At 38.7% G+C, this 21185-nt stretch overlaps 1 protein-coding gene across 12 annotated transcripts in view; it reads right to left on the bottom strand.

Moving 5' to 3' along the window:
• The window catches only part of ptprfa (protein tyrosine phosphatase receptor type Fa), a 259663-nt gene that overhangs the window by 95791 nt on the left and 142687 nt on the right, over positions 1–21185 (bottom strand). For 4 of the 12 annotated variants that reach the window (XM_073815321.1, XM_073815324.1, XM_073815325.1 and 1 more), the window contains exons 5-8: positions 19412–19600; positions 11509–11526; positions 7081–7191; positions 727–738 (exon numbers count right to left, since the gene is read on the bottom strand). In XM_073815321.1, coding sequence (XP_073671422.1) covers positions 727–738; positions 7081–7191; positions 11509–11526; positions 19412–19600 — 330 coding nt within the window. The remainder of the gene's footprint in view (positions 1–726; positions 739–7080; positions 7192–11508; positions 11527–19411; positions 19601–21185) is intronic. The other 8 variants (XM_065293838.2, XM_065293840.2, XM_065293842.2 and 5 more) reach the window with 3 other exon arrangements.

The raw sequence follows: 21185 nt of genomic DNA, 5'->3' as shown, positions 1-21185 counted from the left end.
TGTACTGTTCTCCCCGGCGGAAGTCTTCGGCAAATTCCAAAACAAACAACCAAAGCTGCTTTAGCCAGTTTAAATACTTGGGAACTCAAAAGGCTTGCTTGACAGTTAACTAGAATAAAAGCACAAGCTCTCTAAAATGTGGGCAGAAAAGCAGGGGATTGTTGTCATTTTTGAAATTTGAACTGGTATATAAATGAGTCTGATCCGTTAAGCTAAGGGTGGATTTCTTTATTTGTTCTCCAATCACCCTGTAGACTTCCAAGGAATTTCACCGCCGTGCTTTGTTTTTCATGCACTGAACCGGACTACACTCCATAAACATCCAAATTCTTCCTAAAAACATGAACGAGACGCAGTACAAGTGTAGTCTCTAAGCATCTAACTTACAAACTGCGCACTAAAATGTTTCTGAATTTGTTGGATCATCAACACTACAGCTGTGTGCAAGCAGCCTAACAAGGGCCCTCATTTTCTCGACTCTTTACACTTCAAAGAAATGAAAGAAAGAAAGTCAAGCGATGACACCCAACGTCCACGGTTGTGAAGCATGCAACACCGATGATAAGCTCAGGATGAAATGTGATGCAGCTAAGCAGCAGGCAGTCAGCGTCATGCGCGAGTGTCCGGCCACACAGGTGACAGCACAGGAGCCGCCAGCAGGGGGACGCACGCGGTTCCCGTCCGCAGACCCTCTGAGTAGGAGGAGAGAGAGTGAAAAGAACGCACCTTCCCGTTGGTCTGAGAGTGAGGAGTGGATTGAATTTGGATGGCAGGGTGCGATGATGATGGAGGAAGGGTAACAAAAGAGAAGAGGAGGAGGAGGAGGAGGAGGAAGACAAGGAGAAACAGAGAGAGTAAAACAGGCAAATATTCCGCTTATCCATAAAAGTGACATGAGACGAGAATATGAAGACAATGACAGAGACGCATTCACACACATTCACACTCTTTCAAATATAAACTCTTAAAAATAAAAATGCTTAAATGCTATATTCGGTTCCTCAAAGAACCATTTGGTCAAAGAACCATTTCTTTAATACCTTTTTATAATCAAAAGAAAAGTTTTTTCACCACAAATAACCATTTGTGAAACAGCAAGGTTCTTTGTATGTTAAAGGTTCCTTATGGAACCATTTAACCAAAAATGGTTCTCCTATGGGATCGTGAAGCACCTTTATTTTTAAGAGTGTAAGGTTAAAAAAATAATCTGTACACTTTTAATGCTCATGTCTAAGAATTATACAGGACAAAATATGCAATATGCACATTACATGGGTGAATCTTATATAATATGTCCATCTTATCCCCAAATTTAAAGAAAAAAAAAATTACGCTTATATTTAGGATTATTAAGACTTTTAGTTTTCAAGCACATTTCTACATCAGTATAATAACATAATGATTGAAGAGTTCAGATCCCACCTTCGTCAAAAATCAGATAATGATTGTAATTGAATGCTCTTGACACTTGCTATACATTCATCAAATACTTTTGCGTCCAATCTGCTTAATCCCGCCCTCAGGCCGTTCAGAAATACTGTTTTTTAGGCAGAATCCATTAAAAGTCTTATAATAAAAGACGCACTAAGCGCGTTTTGCATCTGAATTCTTCAAATCTTTGAATAAAGCAGAAATGAATGGCAGAATAACAAATGCTTTTGTTACTTTTTGATAATATTCTGGTGAGATTTGTGGACTTAAAGGTGCAGTGTGTAACATTTAGAAGGATCTCTTGACAGAAATGCAATATAATCTATATTATCAGTGGTGTATAAAGACCTTACTTAATGAACTGTTATGTGTTTATTACCTAAGAATGAGCCGGTTTTATCTACATGCACCGGGGGTCCTTTTACATGGAAGGCGCCATTTTGTGCCACCATATTTCTACAGTAGCCCTAAACGGACAAACTGCTCTTTAGAGTGTGTTTTGTCACTACTGTACTTTTTCTTAAACAACAACATGTTTGTCCTGTGGTAGCTACCGTAGCTTCTCTATGCATTTCGGTGAATGGTGGACTGAGCCGTTGGTTGCAATTCACAGTCTCACTGCTAGATGTCATTAAAATCTACACACTGCACCTTTAACTTTCACCATAATGCGCAAATTCTTCATTGTCTTAACTCTTTCCCTGCCAGTGTTTTAAAAAAAAAGTCGGCAGCATTTTTTATGATTTTCACAAAGTAGAATTCGTTCCAGTAAATGTTCTTCTTTAAATATATAAACATACAATAGATCGAATGAAAGAACAGAAGCTCTGCTTTCAGACAAACTAAAAAATAACCTCTCAAGTATGGGTAGGAGATCTATGAAAAGTTTCAACTTTTGTGTCTTTAAACGTTCGTTTTTTAGGTCGACAGCTTATAAAAACTTATTTACAGATAAAACTTAAAAACAGAATAATGCCTAAAAGCTGCTGTGTGACAAGGTAACAAGCCAAAAAAAAATAGAAATAAGTTTTTATAAGCTGTCGAGCTGTAAAACCCAACCTTTAAGGAGAAAAAAGTGGATTGCAGACTACGTTTCCCTCTAGTGGGTGCAGTTCAACTAATATGAGTACACTTTTGTGTCTTTAAACGCTTGTTTTTGGGGTCGACCGCTTATAAAAACTTATTTCTGTTTTTTTTTAGCTTGTTAGTTGTACATCTTGTCACACAGCAGCTTTTAGGCATTATTCTGTTTTTTGTTTTAAGCCAGAAATGACAAGGAGGCGGCCTCTCGCATTACAAAGTCATGGATTGTTTTCCCCCCCGGTGGGCGTGGTTTTCAGGTTATGACGCGCCGCGCTCTGTCTCTATATCTTTCTTTTGATTTTGGGGTAAAATATTGGACTTTTTTACAAGATTCACCCTGACACACGCATGTGCACACACACACACACACACACACACACACAATCATTTAATCTATGTGCACACAAAATTTCTTAAATATATTTCAGTTTAAATCTAATACATTTTCCAAGGCACAATCACACAAAAACAAACAAGCACAAGTAAGGACCCGCAACTGTGTGTAAGCATCAGTGTTGTAAGGCACATGGCAATGGCAGTGACCGTGAACACACACACGCGCGCACACACGCGCGCACACGCATCTTTCACATAACAGGATAAGCAATTATGCAAGCTCCCATATAGGCTACAGTGAAACACACAAATTAAGGCTTGTAGTGAACACATGCACGCACACACACCAGGAATAGGCAACTTCGGTCTTGAAGGGTCGGTGTCCTGAAGACTTTAGCACCAACTTGCCTCAGCACACCTGCCTTAAAGTTTCTAGTATGCCTAGTAAGACCTTAATTGGCTCCTTCAGGTGTGTTTAATTATGGTTGAAGCTAAACTCTGCAGGACACCGGCCCTCCAGGACCGAAGTTGCCCATCCCTGTCACACACACACAGGTCTGTGCAACTTTCATTACATGTGATATTAAAACACCTGTGGAGAGATAGTCAGCTTCGTGTATGTAACTCTTTCTGTACTGTATGTATAAAAAAACTCACAATATATATTATATGACCCTTGTTATTTCCAAGTAGCCTTTAATCATGAGTATCATGCTCATGTTTATATGCTTTGGACTTCACTACAGTGGCCTAAGGTTAGTAAGTTGTTTCAATAATGTCTACCATGAAATCCATGAAAAATACATTGAAAAAAATAAAATAAACGATTCATTCAATTTAGTTTTTTAAGGTACCGTAAGTGGTTGCAATCAATTTATTTAAGCTAAAAAAAAAAAAAAAAAAAACATTTTGTTCAAATGTAGCTTAAATAAATCGATTGCAACCAATTACCTTAAAAAACGAGTAAATTGAATGAATACTTTTTTCAGTGTATCAATTTATCAGCACGCCCTTCTCATAAATAAGTCATTGTGCGAATTTGGGAAACACTGATTTACTTATAAATGTACTGTAGCTAAATATTTCTGATTGTTACATTGGCGCGTTTAAATAATCATGTACATGTTGATCATTTTTTGCATAGATCTTTAACTAGACTATACCGTATGCAAGTTCATTTTTAACATTTTAAATCGTCTTTCTGCTCTAAAACGCTTTTTCTGGGCACTTTTGTCTTACTCATTACAAAACAATAGAGATTTACACACACACACACATATAACTTAAGAAGACAAGTTCACTATAACTGTGGAAACACATGAATTATAAATCTCTGGACAAAAAAGCAATAAACGTGTGACACAAAACTTCATTGACTAACAACCTTTTCCTCTCTCTCTAAAACACAAACATAAAGCAGGGAGTGAAGTCAGATACTCATACATATATATTAAATGTCATTCATCAAACAGCACATCCTGAGAGAAATTGTGTGTGTGTGTTATGTGTATGTTTATGTGTGTGTGGTCTGTTTAAAGATCAAAGGACTCCAGAGAGAATTCAGATGATATCATCTTGCCGATGCATCATTTATATGAGTTTTTCACAGAGAGGAAGAAAACCTAGAGAATTTATGGACAAAGTTATAGCTTTCATTTCCAATTCTAGCGATGCTTTTGAACACAGGCAAACACACAAAAATATCCTGAAATTCATCAATGAGATGTTATCAGGTTGTTTGCATCCTATGCTTTTAACTCTTTCCATTCCCATCCTAAAAAGATAACCACAACCTGAAAGTGATCTTTGAACTCGTTGCAATTAGACTTGAAAAAGAGGAGATCTGAGGGTCCGTGGTCTCTGTAATAGATCTACACTTTAATAAGGGAAATTCCATGGTTATGCTTCACAACGGGATACTCCGATCCTGCCTGCAAAAGTGTGGACATGTTCCCCATCGATGTCGTGACAAAACTTTCTTTGTACTGTTCCCAGTTTTCAGTACCTGGCTAGTGGAGTCCAAGAGGGATTTATATCTAATTTTAAAATGTCAGGCACATCAGGTACAATTTAAAATGTTATAAAAACGAACTTAACAACTCAATCATATTTGTTTAATTAATATTTATCTGCATATTTTCACCTTTTATTAGTTGAGAAATTAATGAAAGTTTTATGGAAGAAAATTACCCCATGATTTACCTAAGGAATAACGTTGAATTATTTGAAAATAATGTGGCAAAATGCGGCATAACGCGAAGCAGTGTGCATTATTTTCAAATAATTCAAAGGACCGGAGTCAATTATATCACTTATACCATGGTTACCAAAGACATTGCTCTGGTGGTTAAGACATTTGACAGGTTACGTGTGCGTTTATCAAAAAATAATACATACCCGTGGAACATTTCTCAACCTATCAGAATAAAGCATTCAACAGCCCCTTGTTATAATCAACCTTAAGCCATCCGAGATACAAATGTGGTTACATCCTTGGTTAAGACTAGCATCTCCTCTGTGCCTCCGCATTCATCACTACGTATCGTACACTGCATCCTACATTGATACTCTTTTGTGAATGCACATTGGCTGCTACCGGACGTTAGTTATTATAGTTTATTTTAAATGTGGATATTTTTCTTACAAAATCGCATTGGTTACCCTCAGAAGGCCTTTACTTCTGTGAGGGATGGATGCACTTTTTGGGCTTGAAGTTGTGGGCCCTGTTTTCTACCGTTATTTGGAAGAGCAGAGAAACTCTTTTACTGACAGCATTTTTAAAAAAATTGCCAGCCAGTGCCAGAATTTTTCAAGATTTTTACAAAAGTTTAATGCCTTCCAGAAAATGTTCATCTTTAAATATATAAACATACAATATATCACATCCTCGATCCTCAAAACTTACACGGACATACAGCTGCTTGCCCTAGGGTGATACTTCCGGGTTTTATAAGTTGCGGAAGAGTGGTATTGCGGATTGACGGAAATACTCGTCATTGGCAGGGAAGCGTTTTCTCTTAATTGACAAGTTAACTCGTCAATGGCGGGGAAAGAGTTAAATAACTCAAAATGTGTTTCAGGGTTCCCACACCTTAGTTAACTTCAAATTCAAGGACCTTTCAAGGACTTTCCAGATCCAATACCCTCAAATTCAAGGAGTAAATGTGGGGACACATTTCAAGTGAGAGCAAGGTTACATCGTGTTACCTTTTAAGATACATTGTTACAGTTCTCTTTCAAGGGAACTCGCGCTGCGTCACTGCGGTGACACTTTGGGGACGCCTCCAGGGGTAAGTGTGTCTGAATGTTTATATCAAATTCAACCAATGGTGAGGCTTAAAGACAAAGACAGGGTGAAGCGGGAGCCAGGAAGTATATTGCTATTTGAAATATTGCCAAAGACGGCGTTACAGGGACACAGGAAGTATGGCAAGGGAGACGCAGCGTCTCGTTCCCTTCTCAGTGAACAACAGTTACATACGAAACCCGAGACGTTTTTATGTGTCAAACACAACTATGCAAAAAAGCATTTTGGTATGAATCAACATTCGTATACAGAAGATAAAAGCATTTAAAGCGAACAGCTTAGCACGTGTGCTTAAAAAGTCTAGAATTTTAATAATATTATCCTACACTACACAGGGAATAAGATGGATTTTTTTACCCAGAAAAACTTCTTGCATAAAATGATTCAAGCACTTTTAATGACCTGTATCTATGTATGTGTATTTTCAACAACTTCCCAGGGCCTTGAATGGTTTCCCCCAGATTTACAAACTTTCAAGGATTTTAAGGACCCGTGGGAACCCTGGTGTTCGTCTGAATGAATATGGACATATTGGATGGCTTGAGGGTGAGTAAATCATGGGGTAATTTTTATCAAAATAGTAGGACCTTTTTAAAAGGTACCATCCCAGTGACAACTTTTTTACCTTTATTTCTGAAAGTGTATCATCATTAAATCATGCCACTGTTAAACACAATTTAAAGACACAAACAAACACAGAACCAGGTCGCCATAGTTCATCTGTCATTAAAAGGCTTTTAAAGATTGGAAGAGGAAAATAACAGAGCAGTTTTTCAGCTAGAGATGAATAGAAGGAAATAAATCAGGTTTTGAGTGACAGGTCCAGCTTGGGCTGTGTTGAAGCCTGAATAAGGAGCAGAGATTTGAGTGAGAGGGTTTGGCTTTGGTTCAGACGGATCTCCGTTGACTGCGATAAATCTTACCTCTGACGTAGAGGTTGGCAGGAGCCGAGTACCGCGTTCCTGCGCTGTTCACCGCCACGCACTCATACTTGCCCTGGTCGGATTCCTCGCTGTTCTCGATCTGAAGCGCCCCTGCGAACACAACACAGACAATCACAAACCAGACCGAAATGCTGTCACACGCATATAAACAGTGGTAACCTCCAGCCACACTCCGAAAGCAGTCGTGCCCAGACACGAAACAACAACATCGGCACAGGTGCCCCGAGGGAACGAAAATCTTATTTGTGCTCAGCTAAACCACAGACACACACTTCATTGACTAACAATTGGCTGCCTCATGACCTTATCTGCCTTTCTAAATACAGAAAGAAACGAGAAACATCTTTCACTACATAATTCAATAAATCCTCGCCAGTAATGGAAAGCAAACCGGGTAATTTATTCATCGTGGTAAGTAAAGAGACCTGCCGGCTAGAACTGTCACAGTACATAAGCTCACATTTCTAATAGCCGAGACTAAACCATGCTCTGAGATACAGATTCAGCCAATAACAGGATTACGGTCAATATATCTTCTGAGCATCTATCAACAAGCATTTAAACAAAACAGGGATCCAAGTTTACTAAATCTAAAAACTGTCGGAGTTTATAAAAAATCTGACCCTGTCGTAATACCACTTACCTCACTTCACCACCCTCAAATATCATTCAGGAGCACACATAACATAACACATAAAGTATCGGAGATCTGACATGAGGTCCGTTAGGTTATTTAGTATGACGGCGCTGTTTGTTTTTGCGTGATGCCACATACATCATGCAGTCTGAGAATGATGGAGGCACACAAAAATGCTGTCAATGTGTATTTCAGAGATACTCCTGAAATGCATTATGAGATGGGTATAAACGTGTGCATTGATAAATTAAAACATAATTGAAGACTGTGAGTTTATGAGACCTCATTAGAATACTGAGCATTAACCTCGCTCCACGAATACATTAGAGACCAGCGCATACACAATCATAAAAGCCCTGTTTTAAACCCACTGAGCATCTGCGCTGTACTACATTTACATTACATTTAGGCATTTAGTAGACGCTTTTAACCAAATGAGGAAAAACGAGAGAGTGATTCATCTTAGGGAAGCATAGTATGAGAAGTGCCATACAATGTTACTGGCTGCAATGTCCATCAAACAATTTTGGCTAAAACAAGGCAACATCAGTAAGAGTCTAATAGATGTATAACCATAGCCCAAGAATAGACGACGCGTATATGCTTAGAACGTATAAAAGAAATGAAAGCAAACACCTTGAACGCCTGTTGACTTTGCTTACATGACGCAAGCTATTTGGTCAAGCAACCAAATTCAAGGTTATTTAGGGAAGAAATGGGTTAATTTTAGCCTGACAATATTTGGTCCATAGCTAGCGGTCTCGGGCCAGATCCATGCCGAAGTCAGCAGTTCCGGCGCGGATCCGGCCCGGAGTCGTCTGCTGTCTGGTCGGTAATTGCTTGCTGTACTGACTACAACGACAGCTATATTCTAATGCAACGTACACACCAAACACAAAGCATTGCGTTCCTCGCTCTAGATTACTCACGGGATTTAACTTTGTGTCATGCGAATTTTGCCCTTGAGTTGAATATTTTAACTTGCGCAAAGACGCGTTTGAGGCAAATATCACGCCACCCAATTCGCATCATTCGCATCGCCCCGTCTATTTGCGTCTTTTCATTGACTTTGTATGTGATCTACTCATGCAAATCGTTCATTCGCGTTTGGTGTGTACCAAACATTGTTATAATTAGTGCTTTACGATATTGCGATATTTTCCTTTCCTACAGTGCATATTGAGGTATGAAATATAAAGGCTTCACCAACTCGAATAGCTGAGTTAAAGAAACAATTTGTTATTCTAGAATGAATTTGTAGGGAACTATATCTTCACGGGAAATTAAATGCTTGTAAATTCTGTGCATTTCTCGCATTGCAACTTAAGATAAACACTTCTCATTATTTTGTTATGCACATGTTATGTATCACGATACAGGGGGTTCCACTGCAGTGTGTTGCGATAAATTGCGGTGTTGTGAAGCGAGGCGGTATATTGGGAGATTTCCTTTTTGGGAATATAGTAGGATATAATTTTAAGAAAGCGGTCACTGAGAACACACCACCATATTCAAACCTTAGCAAAAAAAAATGGTGTGTCCCTATGCTAGTACTTTTTAAGTTTAGAGATAAGGAGAATGCTATAAAGGACTGGCATAAATCTTGGCATTGCAAGTTATCTTGATTGAATCTATGATTTTTATTTAGAAATATCAATAGTGGGGGGTTTTTAGAATCGATAAAGTATTGCCACACAAATTATTACGATACTCACATATTTTCTTACACCCCTAGGTGTGACTTTTGTGGATTGTGGTGTTAAACCATATATTGTAATACTCATTACTGTGCGTTCACACCAGACGCGAATGAAGCGATAGTTACGCATAATTGGACGCTTAAACATTTTGAGTTAACTCAAATCATTAGCATGTGAAATTCTGACGTGAATGCACTTAATGTGCCGGCTTTGGCTAGCTTGTAGTCTCAATATGTATATATGTAGCTAAAATTGAGTAAAGAGCGTTTTTTACAAGTTACCAGATTTTCGACCTCCTCACTTACTTTCTTCCAAGCAAGATCATTTTAATTCCTGTTTCTATAAAAAGACGAAGATGTCCACATACAGCGACAATGATTTTGTTCCTTTACTGTTGTTTCGTATTTCTGCCTCAGCTCGCTGCATCGTAATCACATCACTACTAGAGCAAGCTCCTGATTGGATAAAGGGTGCGAATATTTGCAAAAATTCAGATTTTTCAACTCATGCGGACTACGAGTTACACAAGTCAAACGCCCCAAAATGCTAAATTCGTGTTGCGTCATTCGTGCGAATTGCCCGCAGGATATCTATTGCATCTTTGCATTGACTTCACATGCAAATCACTCACGCTTAACGCTTAATTCGTGTCTGGTGTGAACCCACCATTAGACTGCAATGCTGTCTTAGATTTTGTTCGAATAGATTTATCAGAGCAGCTTAATTTGACTTCCAACAGTTTGCATCGATTTTCACATCAGGGGCGCCTTTTACTGTATGATGCCAAAAATACTGCCTGGGTAAGCAGCTCACCAGGGTTTAAAACAGAGCTATTTTCTCGTTTCCCCGTTCATCAGAAAAGCAGAAAGTTTTTTATCAGTGGAAGCTGATCTGTCCTCTCTCTAAACTAAACCCACATTCCCTGTGATGGAAGATCGGATCAGTTTGGCATTACAGTACAGCACCATGTGCCCTCCTATTCTTTCACATCCACCCATACGCCAGCTGCCATGTCGCCGGTAAGCTTTTCTATCCCTTTGACTGGCTGTTCTGGTCTCTGGCCTAAAGAAAAGACTCATCGGCTACTGTTAAGATCCCTGAACAGAGAGTCATACGGCTAATGCAAACTGTCATAATGACATTAAGCTGATCTGCTGCAGGGAGTGAGATGTTGTCGAGATGCAGTTATCGATCAGACAGGCCGTCAGTCATCAGATCGCCTTACGTCTTAAAGAAAAATGCTCAAATTTATCTATATGCATTCAAAAATTTTGTATTTATTTTAAAAATACAGACCTGCTTTGCCTGCAGGTTTTCCTACACAGGCTCATTGGAATTATGTATCTCTGAATAACCTAAAATATATTTCTCCTGGTACATATCATTGCATCTTAAAAGTGTCCACTAGAGGCACTGGAGACGCTTGTTTTTCTCAGTTTGGATGAAAATGATAAAACAAGCAATACCGAACATTATATACAATACATTCTTCTTCAGTCTTATAGACTTATCGTGTTCAGCCGATCGAGGTATGTCAAGATCTTTTTATTTACAGGAAGCATGGTGGCGACTTACAAAAGCGATAGTAATGAATAATCAAAACACATTTGTGTGTTTTAGTCGGCTGTGTTTTATTCAAATTAAACGGTGTAAGTCGCCTACACAGGTTTTAATTTGTGTACTTTGGGTTTTAATTTGTGTACTTCGTAACTTTAAAAACCCCACGTCAAAACAGACAAAAACCTAACACCTCTAGTGGATGTTCCCTCGAAAGATGCAGCGATATGTAGCTAGAGAAACGTATTTCAGGTTGAGCCTGGATGTTTTGGTCTTTTGAAGTTTTAACATTCGGTCTGAATTATTCTTTTGGAATGGGTTGAATCAGACGTCCATTCGTGAGACAGACGAGCAGAGGTTCATGCACAGAGACGAGGCTGGACTGAAGACCAGGAGGAGGACAAAGACCCAAAATGAGAGACGAGGTGGGAACAGATGGGGGACATTTGGGGTGAACGTGTGAAGATTCTGATGATGACGCATTCGGATATTTTTGGTTTTCAGCATTCTTACCTCTGATTGGTGTACCACCTGGTGAGGTAATATGAATGCAAATAAGATTAAAGAGAGAGACAGAAGGAGAGAGAAAAGAGATGAACAGGAGAAAAAAGAAGTGCCATGTACAGTTTTCCCATTTAGATTTGGGAAAGAAGTTTGGCTTTTCTGTCACTGCTTTAGGACTTTAGTTTTTTAACTTAACAAAATTTCCAATGATGTACTTCCTGTCAATCCAAGATGCATATGTCCCTCATCTATCAGACAAACACTTTTGGAGTTATTTTAGTAAATGTTTCTTTTAAGCTTAAAATGGGAAAACAGGAATCTTTGCAGCCCCAAAAAAGTGCATCCATCCTCTACAAAAGTACTCCACACGGCTCCAAGGGGTTAATAAAAGTACTTGCTGGTAATTGATTGAAAGAAAAATATTAATATTTCAAATTTTAAAAACAATAATAACTAGCTTCCGGTAACGACGCCATCTTGGACTTGATTCACGAAAGTCACTGCGCAACATACCCATGGCAATGAATGCTCACTATGCGTGAATCCAAGATGGCGTCGTTACCGGAAGCTGATCATTACAGTTTATAAAGTTTGAAATCTGGATATTCTTAATTGCATCGATTACCCACAGAAGACATTTATTTAACCCCTTGGAGCCGTGTGGATCACCTCTGTGAAGTATGGTTGCACTTTTTGGGCTTCGAAGTCAGAAGCTGTTCCCTTAACCCCTGTTTTTTTCCATTATAAGCTTGGAAAAGCAAGGACATTCACTAAAATAACTCAAATTGTGTTCATCTGAAAGATGATGGACAAATTTATCTCGGATTGTTTGATGGTGAGTAAATCATGAGGTAATTTTGATATTTTGCTGGAGTATTACTTTAATCTACGCAAATGCCAAAACATTGTACATGTATTCTTGCATTTAAAAAGACTGCATTTAACACAAGGGGCTTGAGACACATGTCAAATTTAAATGACTTAAACTATGTTTAATCCCACAGTAATAGTAATTAATAATAGTAATAAAGATGCTTTGCCACAAATAAGCACAGGATAAAACATCTTTCACTCATAAAAACTCACAAGAGCGCCCCTTGTGGTAAAGTTTAGAACTTGAATTTGTGAAATCCCACTTGTATAGCTCGAGGTGTCACATACTTGCATCCAGTATGTTTTGGCCTCAGGGTGACACATTTTTCTGACAGTAAGTATTTCTCCTGTCACTCGCTGCACATGGGTGCAGTTTTTATACACATTTATATTCTACTTCTAGCACAAGCCTTTAGCCTTTGGGTTCAATAAATAAAGCAACACAGAAGAAAATCCCTCATGTGACAGCTGTTTGATTAATGACCACCTCTGTTTCGTAACATATTGAATTTGACTAACTCTTGAGTCTTTATTACTTAAATCACATTTGAAAATTGATTTAGAAAGTCAGAAGGTTCGTATACTGTGGAGTCTGTTGGCTATGATGGCAGATTTATGTTAATCTGTATTATAAACCAACCACTCCAGCAGGTAAAAACAAGAGTGTAGATTTGGGAAAGGGGGATCAGAGACACAAGGAAGCCCCTGCAAACTGTGTGGATTAAAAGCCATCATCAGTTTACAGTAAGCCTGGTGTACACCAGGACCACCAGTCACGGTGAATCTCCAGTGTAGCACTGCCATAATGAAGACTTTACTACAGTATATCTTCACTATGGATAGATGGAGAAACATCTTGTGTGTGTTCAAATGCTCATCTATTGTGTTACTAACAAGGAAATCAATAATCCATCTGACAGATCTCATAAAGATCCACTCACCAATCATTATTAATCCCCTCTGCCTTAAAAGCTCAGCTTGAAGAAGGGGATGCTGTGTTTTTAATTAAATTTAGGGGTTGGTGCAAATCTCCTAGGCTGAGTTTGAGCAAAAACAATATTGACACTTGCCTTAACACTAATTATTTGGGACTCTTTGATCTTTTTTAGACCACTTTAATGTGCCCACCAACACTGAGTCTCAGAAAAACATAAAAGAGTAAAGAGAAGTCTCAGCTTTCTTATTATTTGACAACTATTGAACCGTTTTCTATCTATTTACATGTTGGCTGCCATTTAAGAAACCAAATGGTGGTCTTATCTTTAATTTACATAGCATTTTTTTCTGGAACACTTAAAATAAATTCTGCATTGGGTCAAAAAGGGACAAACCCAGAACTTTTTTGAATTTGAAACAACCCAGCATAGGTTAAACTACAACCCAGTAGGCTGAATCATCCCATTTTGACCCAATGCTGGGTTGAAAATAAACAAATTTTTTAAAAGCTTTTTTTAGTAAAAGACTGTTCTCATTGGAACACCTACGTTTTTATGAGGTGGCTTATTCACATGAATTTGTACATTGTAAATTGTACAAAAACGGGTGACAATTAGATAAAAAACCATAAAGAAGCCCGGCCCCTAAAAACTCCTTGCAGTACCACCACAGACGTCCAAGGGTTGCGAATCTTTTATTGAAGAATCACATACTAATACCCGATAACTAAATTTCCTAAAAACTGAAAGCCAGTGAACTCTCTAAGGCCTGTTTTTTTCCCGTTATTAAGATGCGATTTAGTCGATCGGTTCACAAGTGAACGAGAGAGATACATGTCCGTTCACACCTGGTGTTTTAATCCGTCTCTGGGGCTGTTTACACTTGGTATTAAGATGTGTTTTCATCGATCGGATCACAAGTGGACGAGAGAGACACATTACGTTTACACCTGGTATTTAACTCTTTCACCGCCAGCGTTTTTAAAAAAAGTTGCCAGCCAGCGCCAGCGTTTTTCATGATTTTTACCAAAGTTTAATGCCTTCCAGAAAATGTTCTTCTTTAAATATATAAACATACAATATACCAAATGAAAGAACAGACCCTCTGCTTTCAATCAAAAAAAAACCGTTTCATCCTACCTTTAGTGGTTCTTTTGCAATCAGCTTTTGAATATGGGTAGGTTTTTGCAAAAACACCACATTTTGAGCAAAAAGCAGAGATAATTCCATTTTTGTGACGGACTTTTCATAGAGATCCCATTCAGAGCGATCATTAAAACAGACACGGACATGCAGCAGCTTGCCATAGGGCAATACTTCCGGGTTTAAAAAGTTGCGGAAGGGCGGTATTGCGAAAAAGACGGAAAATCTCGTCATTGGCGGGGAAGCGTTTTCTCTTAATTGACGAGATATCTCGTCAATGGCGGGGAAAGAGTTAAATCCGTCTCTTTTGTCCACTTTCGATCGCTTCTATCCTGAATACTGTGAGGGGGTGGTCTGTGAGACGGTGGGCGAGTCTCTCCGGTGTCATTCAAACCCGAGCGGGAGTAATTATGAGTTTATATGGACGCAAACTAATATTATGTCGGCGTCCACTTCTTGTTTAGCAAGTAAACATGCTGCACAGTGTTTTGTAAGTGTGTATGTAAGAGCTTTCTCTGAATTTTCAGTGCAATTGATGAAATAGGATCGCAAAACTTTCACACGCTTTCAAAACAAAACTACGAAGATCCGCTTTACTTTTATCAATGAAAGGCTAAAAATAGCGCTGTTCACCGTATGCTCACGCCAAAAGTCAAAAAAGACGTAAAACTTGTGTTTAATACCTCAGATTAGATAAATGGGCGGAGAGAAGGCGGTCGCGTGTGGCTGTTCGAACACATTCAACCACATGTGCGTTCCGCAACTCCAAAGCCATCCGATCGAAAGTGGTTTCGACTACCTCTGGATGTGGTTGAAAGTGGTCGAAAGTGGACGAGCTCAAAACGTTTTGAACACCGTTTACACCTGGTATTAACGACGTCCACTTTTGATCCGATCGACGAAAACGCATGTTAATGCCAAGTGTAAACAGCCTCTCTTTGTCCACTTTCAACCCCTTCTGTCCTGATTACTTGAGGGGATGGTTTGTGGGCGAGTCGTTAAAACAAACCCAGTCTCACGGAGTTGCGTATAAATAGCACGAAGTGTAAAAATCATGCAATATATACGCCAAATTCCACTTTGGCGTGCATATGACATGCCAGTCCTTCCCATTCACTAAAATGGCGCATCTTTTTTTGTCGTTTTATTTATTGGTTTCTCATTGTTTTGCTGTTTTTTACCATTTTCGCTTGGGTTTAGGATTAGAATAACTTTTTGTAACATAAAATATCATCCTAAAATGACATCCTAACCCAAACCCCAATTCTAACCCCAACTCCAAGTGACCATGGTTTAAACATAGACAAAAAGATGAAAAAACCTGTATTATAAACAACCTCCTTAAGCAAATCTCAAATCTTACCCTAAACCCAAGAAAATGGTAAAAAACAGCAAAACAATTGAGAAACTAATAAATAAAATGATAAAAAAGATGCACTGTTTAAGTGAATGGGAAGGACTGGCGTATCATATGCACGCCAAAGTGGAATATGGCATATGTATTGCACGATTTTTACACTTCATGCTATTTAACGCATCTACATGAGACTGGGTAGTTAAAACACAAGCGGGATAAATGATGGATTAAGTTGACGCGCACTAATATTGTCAGAGTCTGCGTTTTTAGTAAACATGCTGCACAACCTTTCATCCATGTAATATACATGTAAATAAGCTTGCGCAACTTTCACATGCTCCTAAAAAAATAAAACAAACCTAAACGAGGCGAAGAGTTATCAATGATAACCTAAAGTTTGCCCTGAACACTGTGGGTTTGCGCTAGAAGTCAGGACCGATGTAAAAACATTTTGCTCTGTACATCACATCAGATCAGTAGGCGGAGAGAAGGGTTTTGTCACTGCTCAAACACTTTTGACCACATGAGTGCCTCAAATGCGTTTTCGACTACCTCTGAATGTGGACAATAAATTGTCAGATTCTGCTTGCTATGCTTCTCAATGGATTACGGTAAAATCCACTACATCGAAAAGCCAGAAGACGCTCTCGTGCAGAAACTCAAATGCGTCGTCAGTGTTGGGGAAAGTTACTTTTAAAAGTAATGCATTACAATATTAAGTTACTCCCAAAAAAAGTTACTTATTACATTACTTAGTTACTTTTTATGGAAAGTAATGCTTACGTTACTTTTTAGTTACTTTTGCGTTATTTTTCTTGGTTGAGGCTTGATCTCTTTCAGGCCTTGCAGATGCAACGTTTTGCATTTAGAAATGACCATCTCAAGTATTTTCACGATAATAAAGAATATTTATAATAATTAAAGTGTTGCTTTATCAAATGCATGTTATAAACGACTCAAACTAACAGTGATTTTAGATTGATGAGGACTTCCTACTGATCAAAGAGCCATAGTACATGAAAAAGCTGTGCATAATATCGCCTTTGCATTTCCGTCAGGCATTGTTAATATAAATCGTGATTATTCATCCCAGCCCTAGTGGACGAGTTCAAAACGTTTACACCCCAATTGCATCTGTATTTATTGTCGTCCACTTGTGATCCGATCGACCAAAATGCATCGGTTTAAACAGCCCCTAAATAATGTTTAACACAGGTTGATACCCTCAGGCGTGAGATAACTCAGTATCTAGAGATCTGAAAGGCAAGAGCTGCGGGCTCAAAGCTCTTTTACTCTCTCATGTCAGGACGCCGAGGGCCAGGCGCCTTTTTCTCCGACCTGAGGCTTGATTCCTGACATATTGGCTTGTAGCTGGTTTACCTGTGACTGTTTACACAGAGAAATGCAGGATTACAATCAAGAGATCCTCTAATCCTCTCTTTGGCATCTCGCCTTATCAGACCCCGCTCTAGTTGTCGCCTCCCTGCCCGTTTATCACCCAGTCTGCATCGTAAATTGACCGTTGATTGATGTTTAGGATAGAACGGCTCTGTTTAACAGGACTGATGGTAATTACTCGCATACAATGACTTGCTGGAGTCAGATTAGACTAGAGCTGTGAAGCGGCAGGTATTGAATCATCAATGTTTTTTCGATTTATTTACGCAAGTTCTGTAAAGGTCACAAATTGAAAAATGGTTTCATTAATGAAAAAAGGGCTCGGCGCTAATGGCTGGAGAGCAGAGCTAATCTCATGATCGAGTAATGGACTATATCCAAACAAATAAATGACGCAATCGTCGTAGCTCGGAGATGAATCAGATGAGCGGGATTTATTTGACAAATACAAAACCGTTTGACGATTGATGCTGGAAATGACTGTCGACCGGGCCGATGGTTCGAATCAAAACAAATCACATCGCTGTACTGATAATATTGTTTGTGTGTCCTAACAGGAGGCTTATGAATAATATCTGTAAGCAATTCTGTCCCCATGTTTACTTCAAGATGCCAAATGAAATCGTAGGCCTGTCTGGTAGGCCGGTTACTGCCGGCATAAAGAAGTCCATATGGGATGGTTCCTGTGACATCATTCATTTCACATTTAAGTTGCCAAGCTTTGATCTAGTAAACAAATGTGAATGTTAACATATAAGTGGCAGGGCTGTGTAGCCTTTGTGGCAGCAGATGTCATGTCTAATACAGCTATACTGCCTTTTTCAGCTGCTATAGGGGGGATGTAGAGTTCATTCATGTAAAACTATAAAATAAGACCTCATTTAAATAAAAAACTGCTTTGCAAATTGGTGCACCTCTCCAGAGGATTACAGGTAGGGTAATCTTCGAGTTAAATCCACCAATTTGCAAAGTTGCTGTTACTACAGTATGCAAACTGTTTCATGAGCATAGCAGGGGCCGCCAACTTTCATGATCTATTAAATTGTACATAATCCACCCTTGTAAACAATGTCTGAATATATTGCAATAAAATTTAAATATTGCTATTGATTTTGTCAATAGTTTTATACTGTATTGTGACTCATGTGATGAGTGTTTTTTTATTAAAATGTTTCAATTCAATTCAATTTTATTAACTGTATTTAGCGCTTTCACAATTGTTTAATTGTTTCAAAGCAGCTTTACATTAAAAAAAGCAGGAAAAATCGCTCGGGTTACGTATGTAACCCTTGTTCCCTGAGAAGGGAACGAGACGCTGCGTCTCCCTGGCCATACATCCGGCATGCCTGTACACCCGCTTCGGCATATGCCAGATACGGTGGGCGTTCCTTTCCGCCGTATTTATGCTCTCTGGCTTCCGTCTATGACGTCACGCCCAGGTCGAATTGGATAAACATACTCAGACGCCGTCACGCTGTAGGCGTTCCCCATAGCGTCAGCTCTGACGCTGTGTTGAAGTTCCCTCGAAAGGGAACTAGGGGACAACAAAAGTAGCAAAGTACAGCAGCTATAAAGGGATTAAAGGGATAGTTCACCGCAAAATACAAATACTCACCCTCAGGTTGTTTCAAACCTGTATACATTTATTGGTGTTCTGCTGAACACAAGTTATGATATTTTGAAGAATGTTTGTAAGCAAGCAGATCTCGGGCACCATTGGCTTCCATACAGTAGTTGGAAAAAACAATACTATGGAAGTAAATAGTTCCCCAGATCTGCTTGGTTATTAACATATATAAAAATATCTTTGTTTGTGTTACGCAGAACAAAGAAATGTATACAGGTTTCAAAAAATAAACTTGAGAGTGAGTAAATGATGACACGATTTTAATTTTTTTGGTGAACTATCCCTTAAGTAAACTTTTCATTTGTTGGCACTTCATCTGTGATTCTCCATGAATGGTTTGGTTCAAGGACTAAAACTCTTTATTGAATATTTCTTTAAACACATTTGAAGAAAATAAAAACGGATAAAAAACTCTCAGAATCAAGGGCTCTCAAAAAGTGAGCGATCGCCGTCATTGTGCGGCATGATTAAAAAACGACCGTGTTACAAAAATGTCCTTCTCTTCTGAAGTAAGCAATTATTATCTTCGCAGACGACCTTCATTATAGTTTCATTTGTGTGTTTCCAGGCTCGTTTTACCTGAACGGAGCTGTTTGATTCTGCCATTGCTGCTGTTAATGTCGACAGGCAGGAAGTCTTTAAACCAGGAGATCTCTGGATCGGGGTTGCCACTCGCTGCACAAAGCATGGTGGCGGTCCTCGTTCGTTCCACCACCTTCAGCTGTGGACCCATGTCTATGGTGGGGAACCCGTGAGGGATCTGGTCCTCTGAAACACACACACACACACAAAATAAAGAATGAAAATTCAGCACACGCATGATTATCCTGTGCAATAAGCAGGACTCCCTCGGTCAGCAAAAGCCACGGCTCATTTTTCTAAAATGTTAGTATGCAAGACCACCCGTGCCGCCCGGCTTCGAGCAGCTGACACGCGTGACTGTAAGACAGAGAGGTGGAGTATAGATCACGGTGTGAAATCCGCTGCTAATATAAAACCAAGCGGGTCAAGGCGTGACTAATCTGCCTGTGGTGTTTCTGGTCATGGATCTGTGTGGGTGAGTGGGAAACTTTCCCTCGGGATATTTTAACATCTTTTGCATTGGCTGCCTCATATTGACCCACAGTCTCATAAGAGAACAGGAACATATACAGGAATTACTAAATTAGGAAGCAGTAGTATTAAAGGTGCAGTAGAATGTAAAACTGTATTTATTTAAGCATAGATGAATAATAAGAGTTGTGTACATGGTAATAACATATCGTGAACCTCAAACGTGATTGTTTCCTCCTTCTTATGTAAACTTTGTGCATGCAAAAGACCACTGGAAAACACGGCAATCTCAACACCGACTGTGACGTTACAGTCGACCCAACATTAAGTTACAATTTACAATTTAAATTTACAATGCTAAAATCAAAGTTGTGACTGCTGAGTTAGCGCTATATGCTAGTTAATATATGTATGCTACATGCATAGTTCTATTGACGTTACAGTTAAGTTTTACAGGTCCATACTGACAAAAACTCAGAAATGTCCATTAACAATCTCCAACAATTGGTTATTTAAAAATCTATATCTTCGTCTGATACAGACTCAAACATAAGATGTGTTTACACACACACACACACACACACAGAGCTACTGAAGGAGCTGCTCTGAGAAACAGCCAATCAGAGCAGAGCTCAACATTATTATTCATGATCCTTTCAAATAAGGTAATAATAGACCATTTAAATATGGGGACAAATCCTAGGGTTGTAAATGGACATGCAAAACTGTCTTTGGATAATTTTTGCACTTAATAAAGCCACACACCGTCTGTGTAGATATCAGAGGACAATTGAACATATTGTATGAATGCATTCTTTGGCACCTTTAAAAATTTAAATTACAAATTAAATGTTATGTTTGCATGCCTGTTTTTCACTATGGTGGAGGTTAAAATCTCTCTCATAAAGACAAATAATTGTCAACACCTGTTGTTATTCAATCATGCATCTCCAATGACTAAACTTGGTCTAATTCTGCTAAATGGAGGGTCTCTCCAAACCACACACATTGATTTACATGATGAGTCAAATTTATTTATATAGCGCTACGTTGCATCATTTCAAAGCAGCTTTATATGAAAAACAAAGAAACCTCAGAAAACCGAACAATTATTATATTTAGAAAACAGAAAATATTAATCTTCCATACTTTTTCCTTTGAACTATCAGACATTTTGTCGATTGAAGGTGCAATGTGGGACTTTAGGAGGATCTCTTGACAGAAATGCAAAATAATATACATAGCTATGTTTTAAGTGGTGTATAAAGCATCGATCCAACAATAAAAATATCAATAAGAG

This window comes from Paramisgurnus dabryanus, chromosome 7 (assembly GCF_030506205.2).
Source record: "Paramisgurnus dabryanus chromosome 7, PD_genome_1.1, whole genome shotgun sequence".
In the NCBI taxonomy this organism is placed as follows: Eukaryota; Metazoa; Chordata; class Actinopteri; order Cypriniformes; family Cobitidae; genus Paramisgurnus; species Paramisgurnus dabryanus.
Note: the sequence above shows the minus strand (reverse complement) of the source record. Positions and strands in the feature narration are given on the sequence as shown.